This window comes from Nesoenas mayeri, assembly GCF_963082525.1.
Source record: "Nesoenas mayeri genome assembly, chromosome: 15".
In the NCBI taxonomy this organism is placed as follows: Eukaryota; Metazoa; Chordata; class Aves; order Columbiformes; family Columbidae; genus Nesoenas; species Nesoenas mayeri.
Window position 1 is genome coordinate 5,060,212 of NC_137559.1, and position 27,146 is coordinate 5,087,357.

The 27,146-nt window shown below is 46.2% G+C and overlaps 1 protein-coding gene across 1 annotated transcript in view; it reads right to left on the reverse strand.

Annotated features, from left to right (window-relative positions):
- The window catches only part of CACNA1H (calcium voltage-gated channel subunit alpha1 H), a gene marked incomplete at its 5' end in the record, with an annotated part of 222,698 nt that overhangs the window by 67,694 nt on the left and 127,858 nt on the right, over positions 1-27,146 (reverse strand). The window contains 3 exons of the mRNA XM_080353920.1: positions 8,881-9,293; positions 13,851-14,640; positions 16,564-16,656. Of these exons, the coding sequence (XP_080210046.1) occupies positions 8,881-9,293; positions 13,851-14,640; positions 16,564-16,656 (1,296 nt within the window). The remainder of the gene's footprint in view (positions 1-8,880; positions 9,294-13,850; positions 14,641-16,563; positions 16,657-27,146) is intronic.

A 27,146-nucleotide genomic window follows, 5' to 3' on the forward strand; every position in this document is an offset into this window, starting at 1 on the left:
CTTTGTTGCCTTGGTCCCATCACCAAGCTCCAGGTAGAGCTGGCTTCATAAACCACCTGAATCCAAACTAACTTTAAAGCATAGACAAGTCCATGTATAGTCATGCTGAGAGCCAGAGAACTACAGGATCCATCTGTCTGCAGCAAAATCAATTCCCTTTGGAGCATATAAAATAAATAAACCACTTCTCTTTCAGCTGCTTTCTCCAGGGACACCGTACTAAAAACTGTTGGATTTGTGCATGGGACAAGGACAGGACAGGGAGAGAGGAGGTATTATTCATTTGTACAGGCATCACGCAGGAGACAAAATTCCTGGGAAATGTCTTTGTTGGGGGAAAGAAGCCAAGTGGTGTTCCTGCCCCATCCTCGGTGGCAGACTCCTGCTCTAACAAGCTTTACCACTGATGCTACAAGGCCTGTGCACAGTGTTTTTCCCAAATTGGGAGTCAGGCTGTCTTTAAGGCTGTAAACCAGACAGACCAAACAAAAATAGAGCTTTAAAAGAATGCATGCAGGCATGCCAAATCTCCCTTGGTTTCGAGTGAAAGTCTCTCTCCCTTCAGATGCAGCTTTCTCCCCTCACCTCTCAAAATAATTTGTCAAATAGCATCCTGATCTTGTAACAAAAGATCCAGGAGGAGGTTGCAAGGAGACATTTAAAGCTTCATTCATAATTCTGGAAAACCTCACTGCCCCAACTGGAGAACCCTGGTTAAAACCTGAGGAAAATTCGTGACCTGCTTTTTTTCCTTGCAGTGGTGGTTCTCCTGTGCTGTATGGAGCTGGATTGCTACCTGAGCATCTTTAATCCTCTGCTCTGCCCCTCAGCTCCGAAGTACCCATAGAAGGGTGGTACCCAGGACACCTCAGCAATACCACTGAATCTCCACACAGAGCTTTCAGACTAAGTTGCCATCATTTCGTATGTACTGCCAAATACCAGTCCCACTTTGCTCTTGAGTGTGGCATGACTGTCTTTTCCAAACCTTCCTAACATTTTCTCAGTTAAATCTATTTTTTAGGCCTTTCTGTATTTTCCAGGTCTACAGAGAAAACAATCACCCACAGGGAGTGGCTGGAAATGCACAAAAGCATTAAATGAAACATGACTTTGCTTCCTAACAGTTGGCAACCACCAATGTATAGGCACCGTCAGCCCCTGGCACAGCAACATCCTGTACTGCCCTCCCCATCCTCTTATTTGCACATCCCCTCGTGTTACACTCCTGTTGCTTTTGGTTTGAATTTGGGCTGTAAACTCAGTTTCACAGAGTCTACCTGCAACCTCCAGGCATTAAAGCTGGTGCTGGGAGAGGTGCAGCACTTTGCTCCCATTCCCACTGTTATTATTTGCAATAACATCTATCGGGAGCCCTGCACGGCAAGGTGGTGTACACAGAACAAAATGCAACCCTTGTCTTGAGAAACAAATTCCAAGAAGACAAAAGATGGATGCAGACAAACCAGGGGAGTATAAGGAAAGGAGGAGACAGCTTCTGAAATGTGAGGGGTGGTGTTCTTGTATCCTCCCCAGAGCTCCTGAGACAATCCAGTTCATTACTTGCTTCCCACCACTCCACGGCACACCCCTCTCCAACCCTGGCCAAGGATGCCTAAGCATGTTTTCCTGCCGCCATTGGTTGGTTTGGCTCTCGGTCTTTTGCATTTCCTCTGCTGTTCTGTGCTAACCCTGCTCGTGTCCCCCTGGCCCAGCCGCCTTTCCCGGAGGCAGCTGGAAGGATGGCAAGATGCTGCCGTGCGCGGTACCAAAGCGACGCGGGCTGCTGGGAGGGACCTGGCTGGGGTTCTGTGTGTTGCCTGCAGGCACCGCCACATCTCCGGAGCCACTGATCACGCTGCCACGAACCAGACACTAGAGCTCATCCTCAAACTGCAGTCTTGTCCTCGCTCAGGCAAGGCACTACCAGGTACACTGGCTTTGGAGCACGGAGTGCGTTCACCCCGAGGCCGGCTTACCCGATCTCAAGCTCCCGCTCACCGAACCCGCTCCCAGATGAAAAGCATCTGCTGACAGGCAGCAAGAAGGCACAGGCTCAACGCAACGCCACACTCTCTGCTTGTGAAAGCCGCCTTCTCCATCACAGGCCCTCTCTCCTTGCAGTTTCCCCTCATGGAAAGCAAACACCCCACTGTCCAGCTGTGTCAGGCTTCCCTGCCTTGGAGCACATTAGAGCCATTGTCAGTATAACATCTGAAGCTGGCTGCCCGTGGCTGTGATTTACGCACATTTTTGTGATGAAATGCAGCTGGCAAGTGCACTCTGCTTTCATTCTTGCGGCTATATTACACTTGGTTTATTTTACCTGCCAGTTGAAATGCAAACAATCTGTCTACATTCTATATATAACTGCCCATTGCCATCATGTGTGTTTATGAAGCATGGGGGTTTCATGGATTCAGTCTCGGAAGCCCTGGAGGGCACCGTGACTGTCTTGGCTGACTCGCGATGTGATCCAGATGGAAGAAACACAGCTAGTGGGTCCTGTACATTGTGCTACACGGCGTGGGGCTGTTCCCGGCACCGTGCACATCTCCAGTTTCCATGCAACAGCTTATGCTGGGAAGCACGTTGCCATCACCTGCTTAAGGAGTCTGTCATCGTGGCAGAGAGCAGATGTGATTTATACAGCCAATCCCTCGCCACAGAGAACAACTAATGGTGTAAGCGCAGGGAAGGAACTGAATCATCGGTGGTGGTAAAGCATGCCTACAGTTCCACAGGGAATATCCTGATATTATTCCCTAGACTAATGAGCACATCTATAGGAACCAGATCAGACTGCAGCCCCCCCTGGCCATGACTAGCTCTGTTGTTCCCCTGACTCTGCCCTGACTGCTCAGTATGTCAGCACTCGAGTGAGTTATTACCCTCAGTTTCTGCACTGGAGAGGTGCTGTTCCTGTCTGGTAGGAGGCAGAGGAATGGAAGGATCTCTAGTATGCTTTCCCTTATATAGTAAAAAAAAATATACCAAGAACATGCAATCCAGCAGAAGGAAAACACAGGAGTGGAGGAGTCAGTGAAATTGCAGAAGAGAGTGAGAGAGAGAGAAGGCTCTATGAACACCACTCACAGGAGGCTCCCCGTGGAAAATGTGATTTACACCCTTTGCCATAAAAGCCGCTGAGGTCCAGCAAACAGTGATCCAGCCCTGAACCAGGACACCTGGCTTTTAACTGCAAACATTTGCCATCAGTTCATGCTATCTTCCCTCTGATCCTTGATTCCCTCTGACATGGGAATGACACCTTGCGAAGTGTAAATGCTCCATGTAAGAGCTGCTGCTGGCTCTGATCAGAAGCCTTGCAGCCTGAACCGTGCAGAGGGGATCCCCAAACTGTTTCCAGGTTTGTTGAGGTCCTGATGGAGTGGCTGTTTGCAGAAAGGGGAGCCTGGATAAAGGTGGTCTGGAGAGCACGAAAAAGGTGGCGTGCGTGATCTTGGGGCACAAAAGAAGATAGGTAACACCTCTCTTCCTCAAGGCCCTCAGACAAAGCCCTTCTCTTTCCTCCCAAGAGATGGGGACAGAATTCAGATTAGCACAAGGTGTTTGTTGAACAAGCAAAATTTCTGTCACCCTACTCAGAAGACCCACCACATGTTCTCAACCAGCACTGCTTCCCTACCAAAGCAACACTTGGGGAAAGCCAACCACCCCATTCTTACTGCTGGGACCTGGGAGGGACAGCTTGGTACAGCTGACAAAACCCCAGCACATAAAACAAAGGACAGCTAAGGGCAGAACGAGTCTCAGATCATTGATGCAATAAGCATAACACAGTGGGCTGAATTTTCATGGCCTGGTCTAGGGGCATCTGCTTCAAGTCCAGCCCAGTGTGTGAGTTCTCAAAATTGGATCATGCAGAAAGTTTGAAGAGTCCACAAGTTTTGCTAGCTGCAAGTAAAAATCTCAGATCAGGATAATGTTTTATTGACTCACAACTCAAGAGGAATTTAAGCAATTTGCTTTAAACTGCTGAAAGATTCTCCTCTGCTTTCTGAGTAAGTGTGGAGCTTTCCAGGCCAAACCAATTTTTCAAGCCAAAATTGACAAATGCTAAAATAGAACGTCACTAGAGAAGCTAGTTGCTACCTTAAATCACACAGAATTGCTTTAACTCTAGAATAATAAAATGTTCTACTCGAAACCAATACTTTTTTTGCACTGATAAGGAATGGACCACTGGGTACCCCCCAAGGTCAGCTCCAACCTACCCCAAAGACAGCTGCTCTGAATGAAACGCCATGGATGAGGGATCAGAAAAGCAATTAAAAGCTCTTTGAACAGCAATAGCTTGGAACAAATACTAATTTGTACTTCTCGTCTGAGAAGTGAATATAAAATAGCATTTCTAGTGCCATTTGATGTAAATTGAGCCTTTTATGTGGAATCATTACAAGTATCAACAGCTACTTCTGCAAATTCCTCTGGGAAGCCAAGTGTGGGTCTCTCCTTGCAAGTTAAACCAGAGGTCCTAGAGATGAATTCAGAGCTCACCCTTCAGCAGAGATAACACCAGCATCTCTCCTGGACAAATGAACAGGACTCTGTCCTTCTCCTGGACAATCAGGGAGGTGGGAATCAAGGCAGACCAAAGAAGTACAGATGGGGTTCTTAGGGACATGGTTTAGTGCCAGAGTCAGGTTAATGGTTGGACTCAATCTTGAGGGTCTCTTCCAACTCAAATGATTCTATGATTCTAAGCAGCAATTATTTCTTCAGACCAGTCAGTGAAGCACACACAGGAGCTGACTCTGGGACAAAAAGTTACTGGCTTTCAGTGGCAGGGAATCGCTTGGAAACAGCTCCTGGAACGAGACCTGCCCGTGCTGGGCATCGATCCCGCTGCCCCAGGGCACGGCAGAGGTGCCGCTTTTGGAGCGCGCTGCTCCTGCTCGGTTGCTGCAGTGCCATGGCACGTTCTCCGATACTCTGGAGAACTGTCAGCTGCAACGAACGCATAACAAAATCATCCAACGTATCGAAATTGCCTGGAAGATTAATGCAAGGATTGCCTTCTTCGTACTTGGCTTTCCTCATGTGGGAGTGCCTATTCGTGCTGGAGATAGGCAAATAAATAAATAAAGCACAAAAGGAGGAAAAAAAAACCCAAACAAACCAGGGACTTCAGTCAATTAACCTTTGAAATACAAGTTGTGCTGCTGCTAACTAGCAGCATCCTATAACCTCCTAATTACCAGCCATGTACAGGGCAGCAGTTGGAGACAGAGCCGGCTGTTAACCCCGCGATGCGCTGTGCGGGAGGATCCGATTGCTGCTAATGACCCGAGTCTCAAAGAAACTCACTTCCCACTATCAGTTGCCTCTTGTTACCCGGATTTCCTGCTGCAAACCGGCTGTGCTGCCACGGAACCTTCCATCTGCCTCTGAGAAGAGCAGGACTGATAAAGGCAGGTCTGTGCAAAGCAGTTCTAGCATCTCCTCATCATTCCTGTCAGTCAGATAGCTGCTATGGGGGTCATGGCTTTAGCCATAAGACAGGATCCTTTTTTAAAAGAGTGTTATGTGGGCTACTTGCATTAAATGGGGTAGTGCCAGTTTTGTTAGCCCAGAGCAGCCAGAGCAACCGTGTGAGCAGATTGCTGTGAGCTTCAGATTCCCATAAAAACATGTATTGAAGCCTTGAGGGCATTTGGATAGGACAGGTCTCTCATTTATCTAGAGGTAGCATGCGGGACTGCAGCAGTGCACAGATCACCTTCCTGCCCTGTCAGAGGGGGCTACCAAAGCGCTACTGCAGCACATATGTTCCCTTGCCCCATGGCTACGATAATAGCTGGCAGAAAAGCCCAAAGCCCGCTGGGTTTTACCTCCAGCCTGGCACCTCGCAGTCTCAATTTCCTCACCCAGAAGACATGGACAATAATGCTCACTTGCCTCAAGAGGGCTCCGTGAGACTTCTCTGCAGAGCGCTGCCACGTCCCGGGATGAAAGGCGAGATAACACACCAAGGACCTGTACTGCTCTATCTTCCACGCCATATGTTGTTCAGTACCCTCCAGCCCTCCCACACACACAGAGGGATTGATGCCCTGGCTTTGAACAGCACTCTGAAATAAAAATTAATATGGTGTGCCCATCTATTTGCAAAGCCACTGATGACTATGAAGTCTGAGAAGCTCGAAAAGAAAAGCAAGCAGCTTTTATAATTTTTATAAAACAGACTGGTCATTTCCTTACAGACAGTGAGGTTTGGGGAGGGCTTCCCTGGGGCTGCTGCACTGATTGCAGCCCAGTTCAATAAAACCAGTCAATGGCTGAAAACAAGCAGCACAAGTTGAGACCAAGGAACCTGCTTAAGCTGTTCTACGAAGAGCAAATGTCCAGGTTTGCCCTTGGGAGGATGGAGAAGGAGACAACGGCAACACCCACAGCTGGTTAACAGCCTAAAGAAGGCTCACACTTTATAATACCTGCTCTGAGCAGAGGTGCAGAGTGACCTGGGTAGCATCCATCACTCAGTAACCCGAAAGCTTTGATTAAACTGCTTTTCCTGATAAGGATCATGGCATGCCCAAAAGAAGCCATTCTCATCTCCCCTCCACCCCAACATCATGCTGTGGGTTTGGGTCAGCTTTGCTCAGGCATCTCCTCCTTATAGCCCGTCCCACACCCCAAGTCTTGCAGCCAATTCTCACACCAGGAGGGCAGCAGGTTCTGAAATCACCCCGCTTTGCTCACAGAAGCTCCAGACTTTCACGCCAAACAGTCTGGGAGCCTAGAGCCATTTTCTATGGCTTTCGGACAGTGTTTCAGGCTCTGATGATGCCCCAGAGGTCAGTCGGTTGATAGCAGAATGTTCGGGTGAGGTGTTTCCAAGCTGGGCTCTGACAGCTCCATGGCTTGTTATCCCTGCTGCACACCAGTGACACTTTGCAGTCAGGCACGTGGAGGAACTTTTACAGGTTTCACTTCAAAATTCCTCCCTTTTTATTGGGCCCATGTTGGGCAGGGCCTGCAAGCAAAGCTGGCGGGAGCCCGACGCTCCGCAGCCAAAAGCTTCAGAATCTTTATTGCCATTGGCTTTGAGATGGTTTAAAGCAAATCTTTTACAAGGTAAAATCAAATATAAACCTGCTGGCTACAGTTTTCCTTCGTTAGCAGCAAGGATGCAATTATCACAATTTACCTTTATACGAGTGATTGCGGACAGACTCCATGTGATCCCTGGGCTTTCTAAGTGCAGCCTGCCTAAGGTTTTCCCCCAGCACCCGTCACAGCAATATCCAAGGACTGACAAAGCTGTATCCGCCTGACAAAAGACTATCCATGCAGAAACGCAGCCACCACGAGGAATGAATGGTCTATTCAATGACTACTGACAAGGTGTATTTCCTAATTTTAAAACTTGCTGTGGAACAACTAACCAGACAGAAAGCTGACAGCGACAGCTATTTCTTTGTTGGCTTTGGACGCTCTCTTCTGTAAGTGTGAACTAATTTATTGTTGCACAGCTGAGGTTCATGTGTTTTAGCTGAGTAGTTGCTTTTCTGAAAGAGAAAGTCTCAGCATAGAATATAGGGGTTTAAAGCACACGAGTGAAGAGAAAATAAAGTAGCAGCACTCTGGAGGATTGTTTGCAATGGTCTTGAGCAGGACTTAGTCCTGGGAAATGATGGAGAGGAAAATGCAGAGCCTCTTATCATAGAATCATTTTGGTTGGAACAGACCCTCAGGATCATCGAGTCCAACCATAACCCAACTCTAACACTAAACCATGTCCCTGAGAACCTCATCTAAATGCCTTTTAAACCCCTCCAGGGATCTATCACTGCCCTGGGCAGCCTGTTCCAATGCCCGACAACCCTTTGGATGTATCATGCGACTCTGCCTGCCTTTCCAAGCAGATAGATCAAAGCAGAGAGGGGGAATAGCTGTAGAAATAATCTTGACCTGCTCCTGATCCTGCAGTGGAGATTTTGGGGAACGCTGGATGAACCTTTGACTATCTACCTCAAAGAAGATCAGTATGAGGATCTCCTGGTCTCACTAGGATGCATTTTCTGCACCTGATACAGAGGCAACACAAGAAATTCCACAGCATGTCCTGAGCAAACAGTTGAAAGTAACAGTTCTCCTGAGAAATAAAAGCCCAGAAAAGTGTAGCTTTCCCCAGAGTGACCAACTGGAGATATTCAGATGACTCACCTCCCTCTCCCACTGCACAGCCCCTCGAGCTTCCATCAACTAACAAGGACAAGCTGTCCTCAGCTGCCAGCGCCGCCTTCTGCCATCACCATACTCAGACTAATACTGGGAACACCATGATTTCTCTTTCCTCCCTCCAAAGACTTCACAGAAAGACCTACTTGCACCTTATGAGATAAAATGAAAGGTTTTGGAGCCTCCAGGGAGAAACTATTTTTTTTTTCTTTGTTGCTTTTAGCATTGCCTGATGGTTAAAGTCTTTAGTTAAAGGTCCAAGATTAAAAGATCAAAGAAGAAACTTATGTGTGGGTTTACTTGCACTACAAGGTCCACTGTGCACCACCACCACCATCAGAGCAAAGGGGTATTTCCACCAGAACAATTCACACTTATACGAATAATTCACAACAAACAACCTAAGCAATCAGGCTCCGAGCTGCATTGTGACAAATCTCCGCACCTCAGCGGTGCTGCCAGCCGCCTTCCGTGGCTTTTTGCACACAGAAGGATGCTCCTGCTCATCATACACCTGCAGAATCAGGCCCTCGGCCCCATTTGGTGTTTCCAACTTGCATGAAAACCACTTGTTTCTCCTCTGGCATGGTTTCAGAGTCCCTGCAAGCCACCACGCCGTAAGCACATGAAACCACAGACCCCCAGGGCTCTTCGCACCGGTCCCACACTCACCTGCTCGTGGTACTCGATGCCCATGCTCAGCGTGTTGATGAGAATAGCTATCATAATCCCCCGGTTGAAATATTTGCTCTCCACAATCCTCTTCAGCTTGCTGCCAAAAGCCTTCCACAGGCGGGTCACCTTGTTCCTCTCCTTGGGTTTTTTCTTCTTCCTCTTCCTCCTGCCCGGCTGCTGCTGGAGCTGGTCTCTGCGGTCGCCGTGCCGCAGGTCCTGGGTGAACTCGTAGACGCCGTTGCTGTCGGAGTCGCCGCTGTCGGACTCGCTGAAGGCGAACTCGGGGTCTTCCAGGAGGCTGGCGCAGAAGGGACAGTCCTGCAGCTCGCAGGTCAGCGTGCCGCCCGGCGGGCTGGGCAGCGGGCAGGCCACGCTCAGCCCCGACAGCCGGCTGGGCGTCCGCCGCAGACCTGCAAGGGGAGACGCACCGTGAGCCACCTCGCACGCCCGACACGGTGGGCAGCAACGTGTCCCCGCCACGGCGGCGCTGGGCCTGGCCAGGGCAGGGCTGAAACGGACAAATAAACTTAACAGCAGAGTCATTTATACTGTTAAGCGGTATTCTTTATTTTATCAGTGCTAGGGAACACTGGGGATCATCCTCCATAAGTTCTCCATAGACTGGATGCTCTTGCGTTGCTTATAGTCACATAATTATTACAATTTTGGAAAACTTTTACATACATCTATACTAAGAAATAATTGATGATTTTAGTTATCATCAATTAGTTTCTTACTTACAATACATCTATAACGTATTACTTAAATATAAACTAAGCACTCTGCTTCTAAACAATGTTTTACTTAATCTTCTGTCTCCCTCTTGTCATGCAGAATGATCTAAAACTTGAAAAACATCCCCTCGTTTTGCAGGTGGTCAGAAAGCATTTATCAAGTCAATTGGTTAATGACGGGTACGTCTTTTATAACTTAATCACAGTATACATTAAGTTAGCAGCTTCTCTTCAGGGTGACTTCTGCTGCATCCTCAAATCAATGTAACACTCTCATACAGCCTTCAGGCCACCCATTGTACCAAGCAGCTCTTGCTTTGTGTGACTCTTCCCCTCTCCCCAAGGCTCGACACCCACCCTCGAGCCCCTTCATGGACGTGGGGCAAAGGGGCCTCTCTCCACAGAACATGGCAGACATTTTGTGTTCTTCTGCTGGGTGAAGACTGACTGGCACACCTCCCATTTCAATTATTTTTGATTATATCTGGCCAGGCTAACATCATTAGTGGTGATCTGAGCGCTATCAAGCTGCTATACCCAATTTAGATAGTGCTTCCATTTAGCTAATAATGAGGAGGGAGAGGGAGAAATGGACCAAAGGTGGCTACAGACCACGGATCACAGCTCGGAGAGTCACGTAGTCCCTTCAGTCTCCTTCAGACTTTAATAAAGCTCAGGTGAATTCTTTGCTTGAGGCACGGGGCTGAGTGTTCAGGGAGTTTTAAAATCAAACACGTTGCCACATGTTTTGTGGTGTGAGGAGAAATGCCGACTGCCCTCACAGAGCCAGGGTACGGAGGCAACATGGGCAAGTGTAATAACAAGGATGATGCGGGTGGAACGGCAACCAGATTTTATTTCCCCATATTTAGGAACCAAATTCCAGGTTTTCTCATATTTAGGAACCAGATATTAATGGCAGAAATAAAAACCAACATGAATGCAATACTGCGAGCAGGGGATCCATCCTATAAAATACCCGTTGAAATGTCAATGGAAGCTTCCTTGAGATTCATGGAAATAAGGTGAGTTTTCCCCCACAATATGCCCATGTCTGGAGGTTAGATGGGAACATTTGGATTGATTTTGGGGACACCAAGCAAAAGGCAGTGGATGCTCCTGGCTCTGGACCCAGGAGCCTGGAGCTCACCCAGCAGCAATGCTGCTGATTTCGGCCACTCCTGCCTGACACTTGAGGACATCTTTAAAGAGAAGGCAGCACCAAACAAAATAAAAGCACCACATTAGCTCGAAAACTGGGTCGTGACAAGAGTCAAAACGTATTTTACTTGCCTGAATGTCACTCACACATTGCTGGCCTTCAGAACAGCCTTGGAAGAGAGGACTGTCCTCCTCCTGGTCATTACAGCAAAGATACCAGGAGGATCAGAGATACTTGCCCCCTTACTCAACCTGCAAGCAGCACTGGAGCAGCACCACACATTAGCACAGTATATCTGATCAGGACCCATCTGACAAGGCAAGATTGCAGCACAGCCACGGTAGCACGGAGAGCAGAGGTAGTGGGCTTGCAAGACATCTTTTAATGCTATCAAAGTGTTAAAAATCATATGAAAAACACTGGCGCCGCAGATGTCTTCAAAATACCAGAGTCTCCTTGGCTGCCTGCTAAAATAACCTCCCAGCATTGCAGGGCACAAGAACACGGAGGAACAGGCTGTACTTTATGCTGTTCAATTCCACAACAAAAGAAGGGAAGAGAATACTCTCTCCCACAATTGCATCTTTCCCAGCAGACACCAACCTTGTTTCCAGCTGGGGCTCTGAGTACCCTGGCTGCTAATGCCTCCCTAATGCTCTCAATTATCACTTGTGTGCTCTCCTTGCACAAGTCCTGCAGTGAACAGACTCTGCTTGTTGACTTGTAAGAGCTGAGAGAGAATCAAGTGAAATAGCTGTTTGCCCAAAGAGGCTGAGGCCAGGAGGGTCAGGTGAGCTTGTGAGCCCATCTCACCTTCCCCATCTAGCATAGGGGAGGGATTTAACATGGCTCCTTTGCTATGTTTAGGCTAGGATGGAGAATTATGAGTTGGGAGCTGTGCCTGGCAGAGCTACACCCTCAGGACCTGGCTTATTTGGCACTTAAAGATCCTCCTGAAGCCTGTAAGACACATCCTTCATCCCTGCTGTATGAAGACGATTGCGGTGCAGAAGTGAATCTGATTCAGCCCTGTTGGTGTGGAAGGAGTGGGAAGGAGGGTCTGGAAAGAGTCAGAGCCATGGAGGGAAGAGCCGAGCACTAATATGTTGTGTGACGGGGTCTCCAGATGGACCCCCGGCTGACTGTGCTTCCCTTGCCAGTCCCTGTGCTCCTCAGGGTGCCAGAGAAGCTGCCGCTCACCAGACAAGAGCTGCAGCACCCACCCCTTCCCCTAGATATGACACTTCTGACAGAGACAAAACAACTTCAGGAGATTTGTTTCAAGCATTTTAGCATCCTCTGGGCTGAAATGCCTCTGTAAAAAAAAGGATAGTACAATTGCGTAATGAACAGCAGCTCCATCTAACCTCCAGCTTTTGAAGAAACACCACAGGTTATGAGAAAATCTCTTAAGCCATTGAAGTGGCCCTGGGATGTCACACCTGGGACTGAGATCTGGGGCTTTCTTCTGAAGAGGACCCCAGCACCAGATCCCCTTGCAAGCACAAAGAACCAAACCTCTCACTTAAACACTGCCTTCCAAAAAACAGCTCTTCTGCTCATCCTTGCTTTCCCAGTTCCAGACTTCTGCAGAGCCTGGGCTTTTATGTCAAGGTAAACACACATTCTCATAAAAACCTGCATTAACTTGCAGAGTTAAAGATGAACCAGTGATTCATATAAAGCCCTTGCTTAACAACAGAAGAACGTTGCAACTAACCTTGCCCCTTCCTGCCCTCCTGCTAAGCTCCCAAGCACTCAGAAATGTCTGCTGAAGGCAATTTCTATCAACAATTCACTTTACCATTTTGTATGGTCACTTAAAAAAAAATATTAACAAAAACAAGGCACCCAACCTATCTGGCAAGCAACCTTTACTGTGACCTCCCTCTGCCCCCCAAGCTAGGCTTGGTATTTTTTCAGCACACACATCACTAGGGTAAATATTTGTGTCCATGCACACGCAGATAAACAGTTTTGGAAAACACAGGCATTGAAAAAAACAGATGATGAGTTTGGCTTGAAGAGAATAAAAAATAAAAGTCAGATCTTTTTGACTTTTTACTGTTTGAGGGCTTAAGACTCTATTTTCAGCCTTTAGCTCCAGTCATGAGGACTGGAAACATTTTGCAAAATAGAAACCTAAGTGTTGCATGTGATCCCTGCTCCAGCAGTGGGGGATTTATATGTGAATGGAGATAAAACTACACTAACAGTGCTGGTGTGGCTGCAGTCTGTACAGACAGGGACCGGACAGAGGTACAAAAGAGAACCCAGGATGCCCCTCGTTCATTCAGACTGAAGGGAGCTCCAAATCTGCAGTAACGCTCAGTCTGACATTTCTTCTGCATATGGGAGAGATGAGAGGGAGAGCCTGAGATCTGCAGCTCTCCTACACACCTGCCCTCACATGTGTCTTCTGGGGAGCAGCACAGCGCAAAACCCTGCAGCGCCCACGGACCTTTCGCCAAAGTTCCTGCTCCTTCTTGCCAGAAATAAATCCAGAGGCAGAGGGGACTGTCAGAGTAGAACTAGGGGTTTCTAGAAGTGTCTGGTTTGAGTTCTTTCAGTGCCTCCCTGTCTTAAACTTCTTATGTTTCCTATACCTTAAGCTTCTCCAGCAGCTTCCACCTGCTCTTCCCTCTCAAGGCACCATCTCCCAGCAGCTGGGGCTTCTGTGCTGCAGGGCTGCAGCCTGCAGGTCCGTCATGCACCAGACATGTAATTCCAGGGGCTGCATAGATCTGTTCTTGGGTGGGAACAGAGGGAGAACCTCCAGGATATCACTAAGCACATGAGAGGAGCTCAGAAACACATGCTTTGTAACCATGGGAAAGAGGCCACCAGCAGTGGCCTGAACTCACTGCCCGGACCAACCTGTATCTTGCTTTACCCAATAACTGCAAATACCAGAGTAGAAGGAACTGAGCACTCAGTCCCTCAGCCTGTCCTACTTCAGCACTCAAACAGCGTTCACAACCAACCTCCATCTTAAGCACTATCCATGGCTATAATTAACATCTTAACTCTTGAGCAATTTTCCTAAACAAAAAAAATCAGTTTGTCCTTACCATGCTCTCCTACCAGTTGCTGCAGCTTCCCGTAAGAATCCGCGCCCAAATTCACAGGGCTGTTAACCACAGCCACAGGTGAATTGCCATTCTTCTTTCCTTTAGGAACCGCAACAGAAGTGGCTTTGCTAGTCGGAGAAGGCAGGATGGTAGGATAGTTCATGTTGCCATGGTTGGAGAGTCCACCCGTCAGTTTACTGCTTGCGGGGGCATTGGAAGACTTACAGTTCACTTGTGGTCCTTCGACATGACAGTCTGCATGGTAAATACTGTGCACAGACTCCGAATCTGGAGGAGGAGCAGGGCTCTGCAAGTTGGGTGATGGAGAAGGAAGCATCAATTGGCCTCCAGGTTTCATGACCTTGAGTTCCAGGTCACAGATCTCAGGGTTGGAACATGGTCCCCGAGGGCTCCCGTTGCTGATGTGATAGTGGTGGTGGTGGTGGTGATGGTGGTGGTGGATGAGGTGGTGTATGGAGGTGATGCGCTTTTTGCCTCGGTGGCTTTGCCCATTTGTGGTGCTGTTGGGGTTCACTTTTTTCCGGCGCTTACTCTGCCAGTTATTGTACAGGCGTATTGTCCGCCGTTTCATCTTCCTGAAGATGTGGCAGATGTACTTGAGCAGCTCCTCGTAGCAGCTCCCTGGCTCCGAGAAGCTGGCAATTGTGCTGTCGTTGGAGAGATAACGGGCCCGCTGCTCCTGCATCAGCTGGTTCTCCCGCTGCTTTGTTTCAGAAAACTGTGTTGCTATCACAACCAGGCACAAGTTAATCATGAAGAAGGAACCAACCTGGAGAAAACACAGGGAAAGGAATTAGCAGGGACTTGACAAAGGAAGACACGCTCTTCACCACCACATGCTGACCGGACTCGAAGTGTGGTTCCTAGAAATCCTGAGATTTCCAAACATGCCAAATCTCAGGGTCTGCTCACCAAATGTTATGTCAACATGTGCCTGAGCTGCTAAATTTGCTCCTAAGCTATGTTAAATTATTTTGGCAATGGCAAAACAAGATGCTAACAACAGCCTTCACTGCTTTCCTCACCTCAACAGTACTGACATTTGCTACTAACACAAGGTGAATGAAACACAACGCAATCAGTTACCACCACAAACCACATCACTAGTAAACACCTGGCCAGCCTGCAAGGAAAGATAGTCTGAAGTCCAATTTGTGCTGTATAGAAACTGCCTCTTCTTCTACCACTGCACACCCTGCCACAGTGTGTCCTCATTTTGAGGAGGACAATCAGGGTCCATGCATTTATGACCTTGTACTCTCGTGTCTCTCTGACACAGAGAAATGTATCTCCAGGAGACTCAGTGCTCCTAGAAAGGCCTGATTTATTGTCTGGTTGAACTGACATGTTCTTGGGTGATACCAGGTTCTCTAAATGAAGTCCCAAGGACAAGAATGCAAAGTGACCTGAGGCTACCTCCTTCCCTCAGCTGTTGAGCCCACAAACTGGCTTTTTGACACTTGGGTTCATAAATCAGCTGAAAGAAAATGTCAAATATTCCCATCAGACAATCAGGGCCTGTATGCGTAGAAGGGACTGACGTCAAGAAAGCATCACTGTCTACATGGCCAAACCTCTGCGCTAAGCTCAGCAGAAAACGTATGGATTTAATCTAGGCCATTGTCTGGTGAATCCTCAGGGGAAGCCATCAGGAGATGGTTTGCAGTGCTATTCTGTAGTTCATAATATCAGCCTGGATACTCTTTGAGAAGCAGCAAGGGTGCCATTCCCAGCTGCAAGTGACTTGGAAATTAGTCACCTTCTGGCTTTTCTACAAGGATCTGTATGTAGGGAAGGGTTCAAAAGAGTGGAGTGTAAATCTCTACTATGCATGGCCCATTTCTAAATGCTCAAAAACCACTGGCTTCAGCATAGCATCCATCACTGGGAAACTCTCACACTGCTCTGGTCCGCGCCTTTCCCGTTGGTGGTGGGAGCTGTGGTGGTTTGACTTCCCAAGCCCTTCAAAACCACAGAGATGAGGATGGAATTATATGTAAAGAATATCCAGCCACAACAGCCCTTCAAAGTGCCTCTGTCCCCTGTCTTACCTGATACCTATATGGTACTTTTCCCTCTGCTCTTCTCCAGACTAAAACGCTTAACTTTTCCACAGATGTAGACCTCTGCAGAAGGTTTTGCCCATCGTAAAAAAAGAACCTTGCTAACATGGGATGGCAGCTTCTGAAGGCAACCTCCAGCATCTCCAGTGAGTAATACCTTGTCTTTAGGAACAATAGCACTGTGAGACCTTGAAAAGGTGCATTACTGTTATTTAAAGGGCTCTGGAGAAGTTCAACAGTTTGAAATGAGGTGTCCTCTGGCACACTGAAGAGGCCAAAGGAAGGAAAGCTACAGCCTATCCGCTTTCTGTTCTCATTAGCAGTTGCTTGGCCAAGGCACAGTATTTAGGACGCATCAAGGTGACAATACCAAGACTGGGAGAGTAAGAGGGAGGGGAGACCATACGGCTTGACAAGCTGTAACTATGCATCACATGTGACACTAAAAGGGACTGTTGTAGCCAATAATCTGTCCGCACAGCACTAATCACAACCTGCATGATTACGCTTTATGGCGGGAGGAGGGTCTCCCACTCTGAATCCCAGCTGGCTTTCCTCTGTGAAAAGCCCAAGGAACAACTTTACCCCACAAGGACAAGCAATGGGAGCATCTCACAGTTCATACTTACTATTATAAGCAATATAAAATATATAAAATTGTAAAAAGAATGTGCATCCATCACATAATACATGATGTCAACCCATCCTTCCAGGGTTATAACCTATAGGAAGACAGAGAAAGAAAGTGTAAGAACAAAAGTGAACCAAAAAGTTAGTAAACATCAATATTCGGATAGTGCCTGGTACTCATCACTCAACAGCATCTCTCAGGATCCTGCTGCACTTCTTTCCCCACTTGGCTTAGGAGAGCAGCAATGTGTGACCAAAGGACTGGCCTGAGGTTTCTACAGGAATTAAAATGGTTAAAATGATAAAACATTACAATAAAACATCTGAAACACTGGTTCTGAGCCAGTGTAAAGAAATTCCAAGGAAGGATTATAAAGGGAGCAAAAGCCTCTCTGTGTAGAGACCTTAGCTTTTACCTTGGGCTCCTGGTTTGTTATCCCCAAAATTCCTAAGTCTTTAAAGCCAATTTTGTTGTAAAACCAATTTCTTTGCGATTCCTACTGGCTCATCATTACAACTGCATCACCAATATCATAGTGGGAAAGCATCTGAATGGAAGAGAGTTACTTTAATTAAATGTAGAATTGATTTCATACTCGTTTTCTCAGTCTTCCTTCCACTAAAAAAGAAGCTGAGGATTTAATTAACACCACACAGGCTGTGTGCAGAGCACAGCGAATCCTGCCATGTAATTTACACTTTTTATTTAGATAAAACAGATCAAGCTTCTAGTGCTATCTTGCTACTAGTCCTAGAGCTGAAATTTAGCACAATTTCCAAGAAAATCAAAGCTCCTGTCTGAATTTACTTATACTGACGTACCCTATTTGCTATGCCTGATGTGAGCGTTGGTGGCTCTAGCATAAACCCCGAATTGCTGCCTGCCTCCAATTTTGGTGGCATCATACTTGATTTAAACCATGTTTGCAGTGAAGGAACTGTGAATTATCTTGCTGTGAACAAGGAAAGGATGAAGCTTCACTGGTGTAGAGGACTATCTGTATGACGTGTGCAGAAAAGCTGATCCATAAAGCCCTTGCTGTTGAGGCAGTGAATAAAACACTGTTCTTGTCACATCTGGAGCATCAGGGCAAAACACTGGCAGGGAAATCAGATGTGAATCTTTGCCATTTTTCTCCTTCTCTTTCACTCAAGGGACTGTCAGAGCCCCTCGCATCAGCTCACGGGGGCTGGAAGAGAAACACCCCTGACTCCAGATTCCTCGCACCCTAAAGCCCAATGTGGTGATGTCTTACCTGCAAGTTCTCAAACCCACTTGCCATGTTGAAGCACACACAACTTACCACCCACCATGCAGCCGGGGAAGAAGCGAATATAGCTCCATGCTAAAACCAATGAACATGATCTGCCAAACAGCAGGTAAAAATTGTCTCTGCAGCTGTTTTATTCTGTCAGCGTTGCTAAAGGCTTGGAGCAATCAGGTCTGATGAGATGCTGGCTGCATTTACACAAACTGCACCCACCTCTCCTGTTCCTCATTACACACATTAGATGTTGTTTTGTATCGCATCCTCGCTGCTGGTTAGTGATGTACAGATATCAGACAGCAATGCTATGCTGCTGGCATGGGTTTAACAAAACCAAAAAGAATGCTTTTGGTCAGCAGGAACACAAGAGATCAATAGATGGTACAAAGTTTTCAGCAACAGAAGCATTTTTTTTGTGTAGATCCAAGTGCTATTATTCACCGTGGAGTCTTGAGAAGGGGTTAAGCTGTCTGGACGGACACAGGCAGTAATCAGTCTGTTCAGTGGCGTGAGACGGACAAGCAATCAAACTCAAACTGCCCTTTCCTGCCTTCCCTTTAACACGGTTGAAACATTTATAGAGAGTAAAGTTCTTTTCGGCTGCATTCCTCACCTGCCTGGGCTGTGCACAGCAGCCGATCGACTCCTGCACTTGATCCCTGTGCAGGTTCATGGGGAAACTGGAGGGATCAAGGTGGGAGGTGATACAAGGCTAAACCAAATCAGCTACCTAAGAATCAGTCTCCTTTGTGCTGTTCGGAGCCCTCTCCCTTCCTTCCTCTCTGTTTGATGGGCATTTCCGAGTCAGGCTGCCACAGCTGGCACAGCAGATGCTCCAGCCATTTACACTCGGGGATGAAAAATGAGCCCAGGGACTCAAAACATATTGGATCCACCTCTTCACCAAATTCGCATTTGGCTTGCAATCCTCAAATTGAATGTATTAAAATGATTAAACACAGAGCCCTCTCTACAAAAGGAGTTACCTGAGGGCTGCTGTTTGGCTGCTGCAGGCGTTGCCAGCTCCCCACCTGGGAAACAGCTGCTGGGATAACACTCAGGGCCAACCAACACTTACAGAGGGATTTTTCTTGCACGCTAGACAGCATTTCAGCAAGAATCAATCAACGCACCACATTTCTGCTCTGGAGGGCTGAGCTCATCCAGCTCTCAGATTATTTAAGATGTAATTAGAATTTGCATTATTTACTACTCACTTGTAAACCAAAGGGATACAGGAGGGATAAACAGACTGCTGGGCTTTTGTTCTCCTGTTTGACATCTTTGTGGATTCATTCTTGGAGTCACCACCCCGTATAAATGCAGCAGTACCTAGGAGGAGGATTCCTGAGCTGGCGAGGATTAGCGAGTACTAGCAACCCTGTAAGAAGCGTGCTCACAGACATCTGCCTTCTTTTTAAAATCAAATAGCTCTGGAGAAACGCAGGACAACACACACGCACAGCCACCTGTCTGGAGTGAAACGGTGTCTATGATTTTTACAGCCCAATTCTTGCCATGCTGTGGTCTTTCATGCTGTCCTTTAAAGTGTTTTGAATTACCTTATGAGTATATTTTTACCTACCCTGAGATTTCACTGCATATCCCCAGCAAGGCCTTGGTGTAAATGGGAACCAGAGTATTTGAATTTGCCAACAGCTGGTTCGTGTGGCATGAACTAAACTCTTTATTTTTAGAACCAAGACAAAGGCACCGGGTGCAAGGTTCAGTGCTGCAGTGCACAGTTTGATCCTACACATTTATCCTCAGACCAGATGAGTTCAGAGGGAAAACCAGCAACTCTCGCTATTCTCCCAAGAACACGGATGTATTTTTTCAGTATTGCTTTGCCTCATGTGCCTCCCTTGGGGCAGCCTGAATGCAATATCACCTACTTCACTAAGCAGAAATGACTTCTTCCTCTCTTCAGTTTCCAATCTGATTAATCCAGTTGACTGCAGCTTCAGCATTTGGCCCTCCAAGCCTTTTATAGATGTCTTCCAAGGACCTGGAGCACCTTTCTTGTGCTTTCCAATCTCAGAAATCCATTGTCAGTAATTAAATTCTGTTCAAGCCATGGTTGTTCACAGACAGACATATTAAGCAGCCTCTCCAAATGTACCAGTTCAAAGCTTCCAATAAATACAACATACAATTATTTATCAACAGAGATAAGACGGCAAGAAACACGTTTCCTAATTGTGTTCTGATGAAAAAGATGTGCAGGACACGTGGCACGCTAAAATTGGCAGCTGCAGGGAAATAGCTGAAAGATTCAATTAAGATGATTGGCAAGGTTGTCCTGGGGGCTGCTGCCAACTGGAATCACATGCTGCAGACCTGGTGGGAAAGGAGATGCTGCCCCCTTAGCATGAGGAAATGATTTTTGCCTTTGAGGGACAGAGCTGTCCTCTAAGCCATGGGAGACCCTGCGTGATGCTCAGTCTGATCCCTCCTGCTGCTCATTCAGCCCCTCACCTCATACACAGGGATGGGATAAATCATTTGTCTCCCATCGATACCTATGAGGCTGAGTGCTAAAGCCCTGAATCTTGTGTCTGATCCCGCTATCACTGCAAGGATTCAACAGAAGACTCACTCGGGTGAACGTAAAGACAGATTTTTGACTTCATTGATCTTTGGCTTGGACACCACCCATGTAGCCCCCAGCCAGGTACTCCTTGATCACCACACTAATATGAGCAGGACGACAATGGACAATCAGATATTTGGGGTTTTTATGTCCTCTATTCTGTGATTCTGATCCTCTTGGTTTGCTCACGCCACAATAATTTTATCAGTTGTAACAGAGATGCTCATCTGATTTATAGTAGCATAATAGGGGACAGAATCAGGTCTTCTAGTCAAGCTAATCAGAATCAATCTAAAACTCCAGAGTGAAAATCACAAGAGAAACATAGATGAAAGATGCTGGCAATTAACTCAGACCTCCTCATTGTTCCCAGGGAGACAGGAGGTTTACATTGTTTTTTCTGGGGTCACTTCAAAGGTCTCTGCAGAACAATTTCTTTTATTATGTCAAGAAAATTTCATCATAAAAATCTTTTGCCTTTGAGCTCTGCCAAAATTTTTGCAAGTTGTTGGCTATAATCCATTAATTCAAGAGCAGGTTATTTTTTGCTTTAGTATCAGTTAATAACAAAAAAAAAAGAACAATCATCCAGGGGGAGAAAACCAACACCCAAACTCCAACTCAAACCGCTTCAATTACTAAAGTCAAACACTGGATTACTTTCTATGTATTAGAAAGTACTAATGGCTAGTTCCAGCTGGACTGCTGCAGAGATCAGCCTTGAGGTACCACTAATCAATGGAAAATTAAGAAAGTTTGGAAAATTACTGTGTGAAGTGAAGCTGAAAAGATTCAAAGACCTGAACGTGCAGCATAGAAACCTCCAGCCTGGCCCTGGTCCTTCTCAAGGCAGGATTGCACTGCTGTGATTACCTGAACAAACCGCATTTGTAGAGACAGCCTCCCCAAGCCTGGCAACCAAAATCAGCATCTCACGCTTTGATCAAAACCCCTAAAATACAGAGCTCTGGCAAACAGAAATTTCCTTAGTGGCTGATTTCAGGTGCTTGTTCAACTCAGTGCCTGGCCCGAGAAGGATATTAGAGCAAGATATATAGAAACCCAAGCGTTTCCAGATCATTTGAAGTGTTCATCTTAACTGACACCTATAATTTGCAGGCAGACTCTATTTCTTTAGCCTAAATTGGGTCCTTTGGGGACAAGATGGGCATTATGTGCATCAAAATCAATTATGCTGAACCAAACAGCAATTTTGAGCACTGCCATGATTATCTGGTTTTCTTTACTTTTATCTCATCATTTCCCTGGCCCTGGTACAAGGTTTTTGTTTTATTTTGTTTTATTACTTATTTTTATAAAGCTTATCAAGACAAGATCCAATGATAGCATAAATTGCAAGGGCTATTAATTACTATGATGGTCTCAGTAAGTTTTATCAGGCCTTTAGTATTCATTTCTGAAAGCCTCTTATCTATGTATCGTGCCCTCTCGGGCATATTGATTTGGCCAGCAAGCCCTGGTCAGTGAATAATGGAGTATTCCCCTTCCCTATGCAGAGTGCTTGGCAGCCAATCAAATCACTATTTTTGAAGTCAGCTTCACAATTTTAATTATTTCCTCGTGACACATGTTGTTAAGTAACCTCTGTGCCCAGAAAAACAGGTTTTATTATATTCTCAGTAATGTCCTTTGAACGGATTCTTTTCCTTTCACTTTGAGGACCTGTTTCCTTTCCAAAGCCACTTTAGCCATTTCTTCATAAACTGAGTGCCTTGCAAAGCCTGCATCTGCTCTGGAAAATGCAAAACAGAAAATAAAAGGAAACTGTGCAGCCTTGCATTTGTCTTTGATTCGTGATGTTTCAAATTTGCTCCACGTAAATGTGATCTCTGGTCAGCACTATCAGTTCACAGTGAATCTTGAAAACCAGGGTGCAGCCAGCGTGCAATGTTGGACACTTCACTGATGCTGTCGTTGGTGGCCCAGAACCTCACAAAAGTGAATCTATAAGCTTAAAAACGGCATAAGACCTCAACAACTTTTGCCGTCTCCATTTCACACTAAATAATGCAAGATCCCCATCTGATAGCAAAACCATCACTGATTTCAGATGACTGCTGCTTATAAAAGATCACATCTCAGTCCATATTCATGAGGTTTGATTTACTGCGATAATTATCCTGTCTTCATTGTTTGTGTAAAGTATCTCATGCACAGGGAATGTATTTAACTGTTTAGCTTCAGCAATAATGAGTCCATTATCATAGAGAGGGCCATAAATCAGAGTTCCATAGCAGAGCAAAGCTGAAAGATGAAGAGTCTGCAATGAGGAGAGGGGAACCGAAGCCAGACTGAGATCTTGCTTACAGATGAAGGCACCGCATAGCAATTCTATGAATGACTGCGCTACTCCAGACACCACTGTCTGGAACACAGCAGCAGCTTGGGGTACTGACCCAATGCAAAAAAAGCAAGGATTTTTGTTATTTGTATTGTTATACCTTGTTCCAAATTATATTAAAGACTATGGACAAAGGGTGCAGAGCTCCAAGCACAACCAGCCCTCTGTGCAGGACTGTGACACAAAACACACTGCAGGTGTCCAAGTGTCTAAGCTTTGGGGGGTGTCTTGCTCTCCTGGATGGACCTGCCAACACCACACAGTCTGCAGATGGTTGTGTGAGGACGATGGAGCTGAACCTTTGGCTTGGCATGGGCTATGTACAGCTCCTACTGCAAGGTGCAATAGCAACAATTGATCATGGAGCAGGTTTGGGGCAATCCAACCAAATAAAGATTTCCCTATAAGAATTGTTGATGTACCTCAAGACCAGTAGCTTTTCCATCACCTAACTGGACTCCAGATCAGGCCATGGCTTGCTGCAGGCACCCCTTTTGACTCTGAATACAAGAATCTATGATTGAGGAAGGATTAAACCCTTCCAAAACTAGAGTTTGCAGTAGGTTTCTGTGCCACACTGGGTCCCTCGAATGCCTCCCATAGGTTAACAGGTCCAGACCTGGAATCAGGATTGGCTTCTCTGACTTGTGTTAGATGGGATTATTTCTTCTAGCCTTCAAAATGAAGGAGATTTTTTGAAAAGCAACTAATCCTCTTGGAAGCACATTCTGAGATGCTTTAAAGGGGATGGATATTTTTAGATTGGGTATTCAGCATGAAAGCTCTTCAAATGCAGAAAACGATGTTTATTTGGCTGACCAAATTTAAAAAAGCAGCAGCAACAAAACTCAAACCCCATCATTTAGAATGAAATATTTTTTGGTGATCCAAAACAAATTCAAGTCTAGTGACAAAGCATCATCTTGAAGTGGTGCAAATTAAAAGCATAGAATTCTTCTCCCCCTTTTTTTTTTCTCCCCAGCCAAAACTTCTTGCCAAATTGAGCACAGATAAGCATTGTTGACACATTTCTTCATTTTAAAGAATGAACTATTTGACAAAAAAGTCCTTTTGGCCAAAAAATTATCTACTCAATGAACTCTGAAAACATGGGCACCCAGCGTGACAGCTGCTTCTGAAGAACAGGGCCCACAAAACTAAACGTTGCACACATAAATACAACTGCAGTCAGAAGCCTCAGGCTCTTTTCCTTCCTTCCTTCTACCTCGGTTGGCCTTTGGCTGTTCCCCAAAATATTTAAAACATCTGGAAGTGGAAGAAGAGAGGTTGCAGACGACAGGCAAGCAAATGCATTAGTAGCATCTTGGGTACAATACTCCTGAGACACCGGGGTAACCACTCCTGAGCTGTCATTTTGTAAGGAGCTTGGTTAAGGTACCCTGAGGTCCCAGCAACAAAGCAGGAGAAGCAGGCCCTCAAAATGTGCCTGTTAAAGTCCATGTGAGTGACAGCCCAGCTATGAGGAAGATGTGGGAGTAGGAACTGAGAGAAACAACCCTGCCAATTCTGTCCTGCCAGCAGGTTCCAGGTTTTGCTCACATTAAGGGAAAGCAATGGTAGAGCTTCAGGTCTTGGCTCCTTGAACGAGATCTTTTCTTGAGCGAGTGACAGTATAGACGAGGAGGGACTTCAAGCTCATTCTTGTGTTTGGTCATAGCAGAAATGCATTCAAGTGCATGTCATTTTTCTTTTTATTTGAACAGAAGATTTGGTTCACATTACAGATTTAGCAGAAAGATTTCCAGGCGGGGAGAAATCCTCAGAGAAGGATTTCCACCATGACGAACAGAGGCAGAAACTGTGTGAAGTGGGCAAAGGCCGTGGAACAGAACAGGGCACCAAACCATGGGGAAATGAGACAAATGAACCTTCCTCTTTCCAAACCTGAAATCTCCCCCTCCAGCTCTGCACCTTCCAGCTGGTCCATCTCCAGGGCTGCAGATCCAGGCAGAAGCAGAGTCAGCAACACAGAGACAAAACAAGCTCCTTGTCAGCACACAGTGCAGGGTCAGAACGAGTAAACCCTTGATTGGATGGAGATAGCTTACACCGGCTCTCAGGGGCTTTGTTTTTGACAAGCTCGAGCGCAGAAGAGGTAACTCCACGTCAAAACAAAAGGGCTGTTTCTGCAGGTGGCCTGCGGCAGGCGGCTGTCACCGCCAGCTGTCCTACCTGCTCGGCAGCCTGCCATCGCCTCAGGAGGAAAGTACCCGCAGAAGGACAAATCCAGGAAGAAGTGGGTGGCACCAATTCCCCCACTTGCCCTCCCAAACCTGTTCTCTCTCCTGAGCTGGTCACCCACACCTTTGTGGCTGTGACACACTCCTAGTTTTGGTGAGACCAAGTGCAAAGAGAAGTTCTCCATCTAATCACAGCGTGGAGATAACACCTTCAACTCTTGCTGAGCAGACAGTTCCTTTAATGCTGCTCTATTTCCAGATATCTTTCTTCAGAAGGTGATTCAGCTTTTCCTTTCTTGGGCATTCTTATCATGTCGTGTGCTTGCTGGGCTTGTCTTCAGCTCTTGTGAATGCAAGCAGGTTTTTCTTTTCTTCTTTTTCTCCTGACAGCAGCAAAGGGGCTGCTGAATGCAAAGCATTCTCCTCTGAGAATTCCCTCGCTAGGGCCTTCTGATGATGGGCTAGAGATGTGATACTTGTATGACTTGATTAACTTGTTAACTGAGATGTCTTCTTAAGCAGAACCTCATAGAGGCAATGTGCACTCAGAACAACATAAGCCAGAAATGGAAACATTAGTCCTTGGATGCAGCTCTCAGATTAATTTCAAGAGGATCTTTCAATAAGGAAGCCCCTTAGAAAATGCAGCTGAAATCCATGTGAAGAGGCCACAGAAAAGGTAACGTAGCCATCACCAGAAATGTCAGAGCCCCTCTGAATTGTCAGACAAATCTTCTCTCTTATACTGGATGGACAATTCCTGAAATGTCCATGTAATTTTTTCCTGTTCGTTTGCTCTCCAAGTTCAGTCCTTCCCAGTAAATACTGGAAGGAGGCACAGGGGAACAGCTTGTTCCCTTCATCTAACCTTGGTTCTGCCCCAGCTGTTGGTTATTGCTCCTCCAACTCTGCCTCACCAGTTTTGCCAAAAGCGTTGCTTCCTGATGTCAAGTGCTAGTAAGGGTCTTACTTTTCTGCAAGTCAGACATGAAGTCATCCAAGCGATTATTCTGTGGTTTGCAAAGTAGCTTAAATCATCTCTTTTTCCCAAACTGAGTATCTTACCAGCCACCCAACCCCCTTTCATTTTATCAGGGTTTCTCCATTCAGGTCTGGCCACACCGAGACTGATGGTTAACAAGGTGGCAGCGTTTTGGTTGCTCCACTGAGAACGTCAGTAATTCAAATTAAATTGGACTTCGGTTAGGTGGGAAATTCATCATTTGCAGTACGACAACAATACCTGTAATTACTGCTCTTATTGTTGCGGCTGAAATTCATGTGCAATAAAGGGATCTTAATATCATGCCAAACCTCACAGTTAATTTAGGTTCCATCTCCTTTCATTTATTCTGTAATAAGCTAATTAGTTCACATAATTTGCCAATGAACGTGCCTTTGTAACAAATATATACATGAATTAGCCTATTACACAACAAATGAGGGGAATCAAAACATGAATCATTTGCAGGATTACATAAGGAATTATTATCCTTTCAAACACCTATGGATGCAGCCAACGTCTTTATTGCTTTAAGATTTTATTATCTGTACTAAGTTGGTTCTCCTGTCTGATGCCTCTGACTTACTCTTGTGTCTGGAAGGTCAACAATGCATTTGACTGTTCTGCACACCCTGCAGCCACATGCCGGGCTACTTGCAAATTCAAGATCACTACCGTGAAGTTAAAAAATGTCTTTCAGCTCAGCTGCTTAAATCCGAATCCTGGCAGCTGAAAGGGCTTGGCCATGCTGCCAGCCTCCTGCCTTGGCACACCCTTCACAAGGACGTTTTGGAGTAGAGATCTTCAGATTTCCCTGTCAAACTCTGCTTTTGATTTTGTTTGTTCACAGTTTGCACAGTGTCAGACTGTGCCCTTGGAAACGCTCGGGGACAACTCACAGTCACGGCACTTCAAAGCTTCCTTTGGAATCACCTGTGGGGCTCGTTTCACCAGCCTCCCTCCTGACAGCTCTGACACCACGCTGAGTTTCCAGCTCATCTCGGATAAATCATGAGGGATGCTCCATCCAGCTGAGTTCTAAGATTGCCATTATGCAAAATGGAGGCTTGCCAGACCTTGAGGTCCAGTCCATTGTAAAGCTTGCAAAGAACCACATATTCATTATTCCCCAGAAGGGACCGGGACAATTGGATC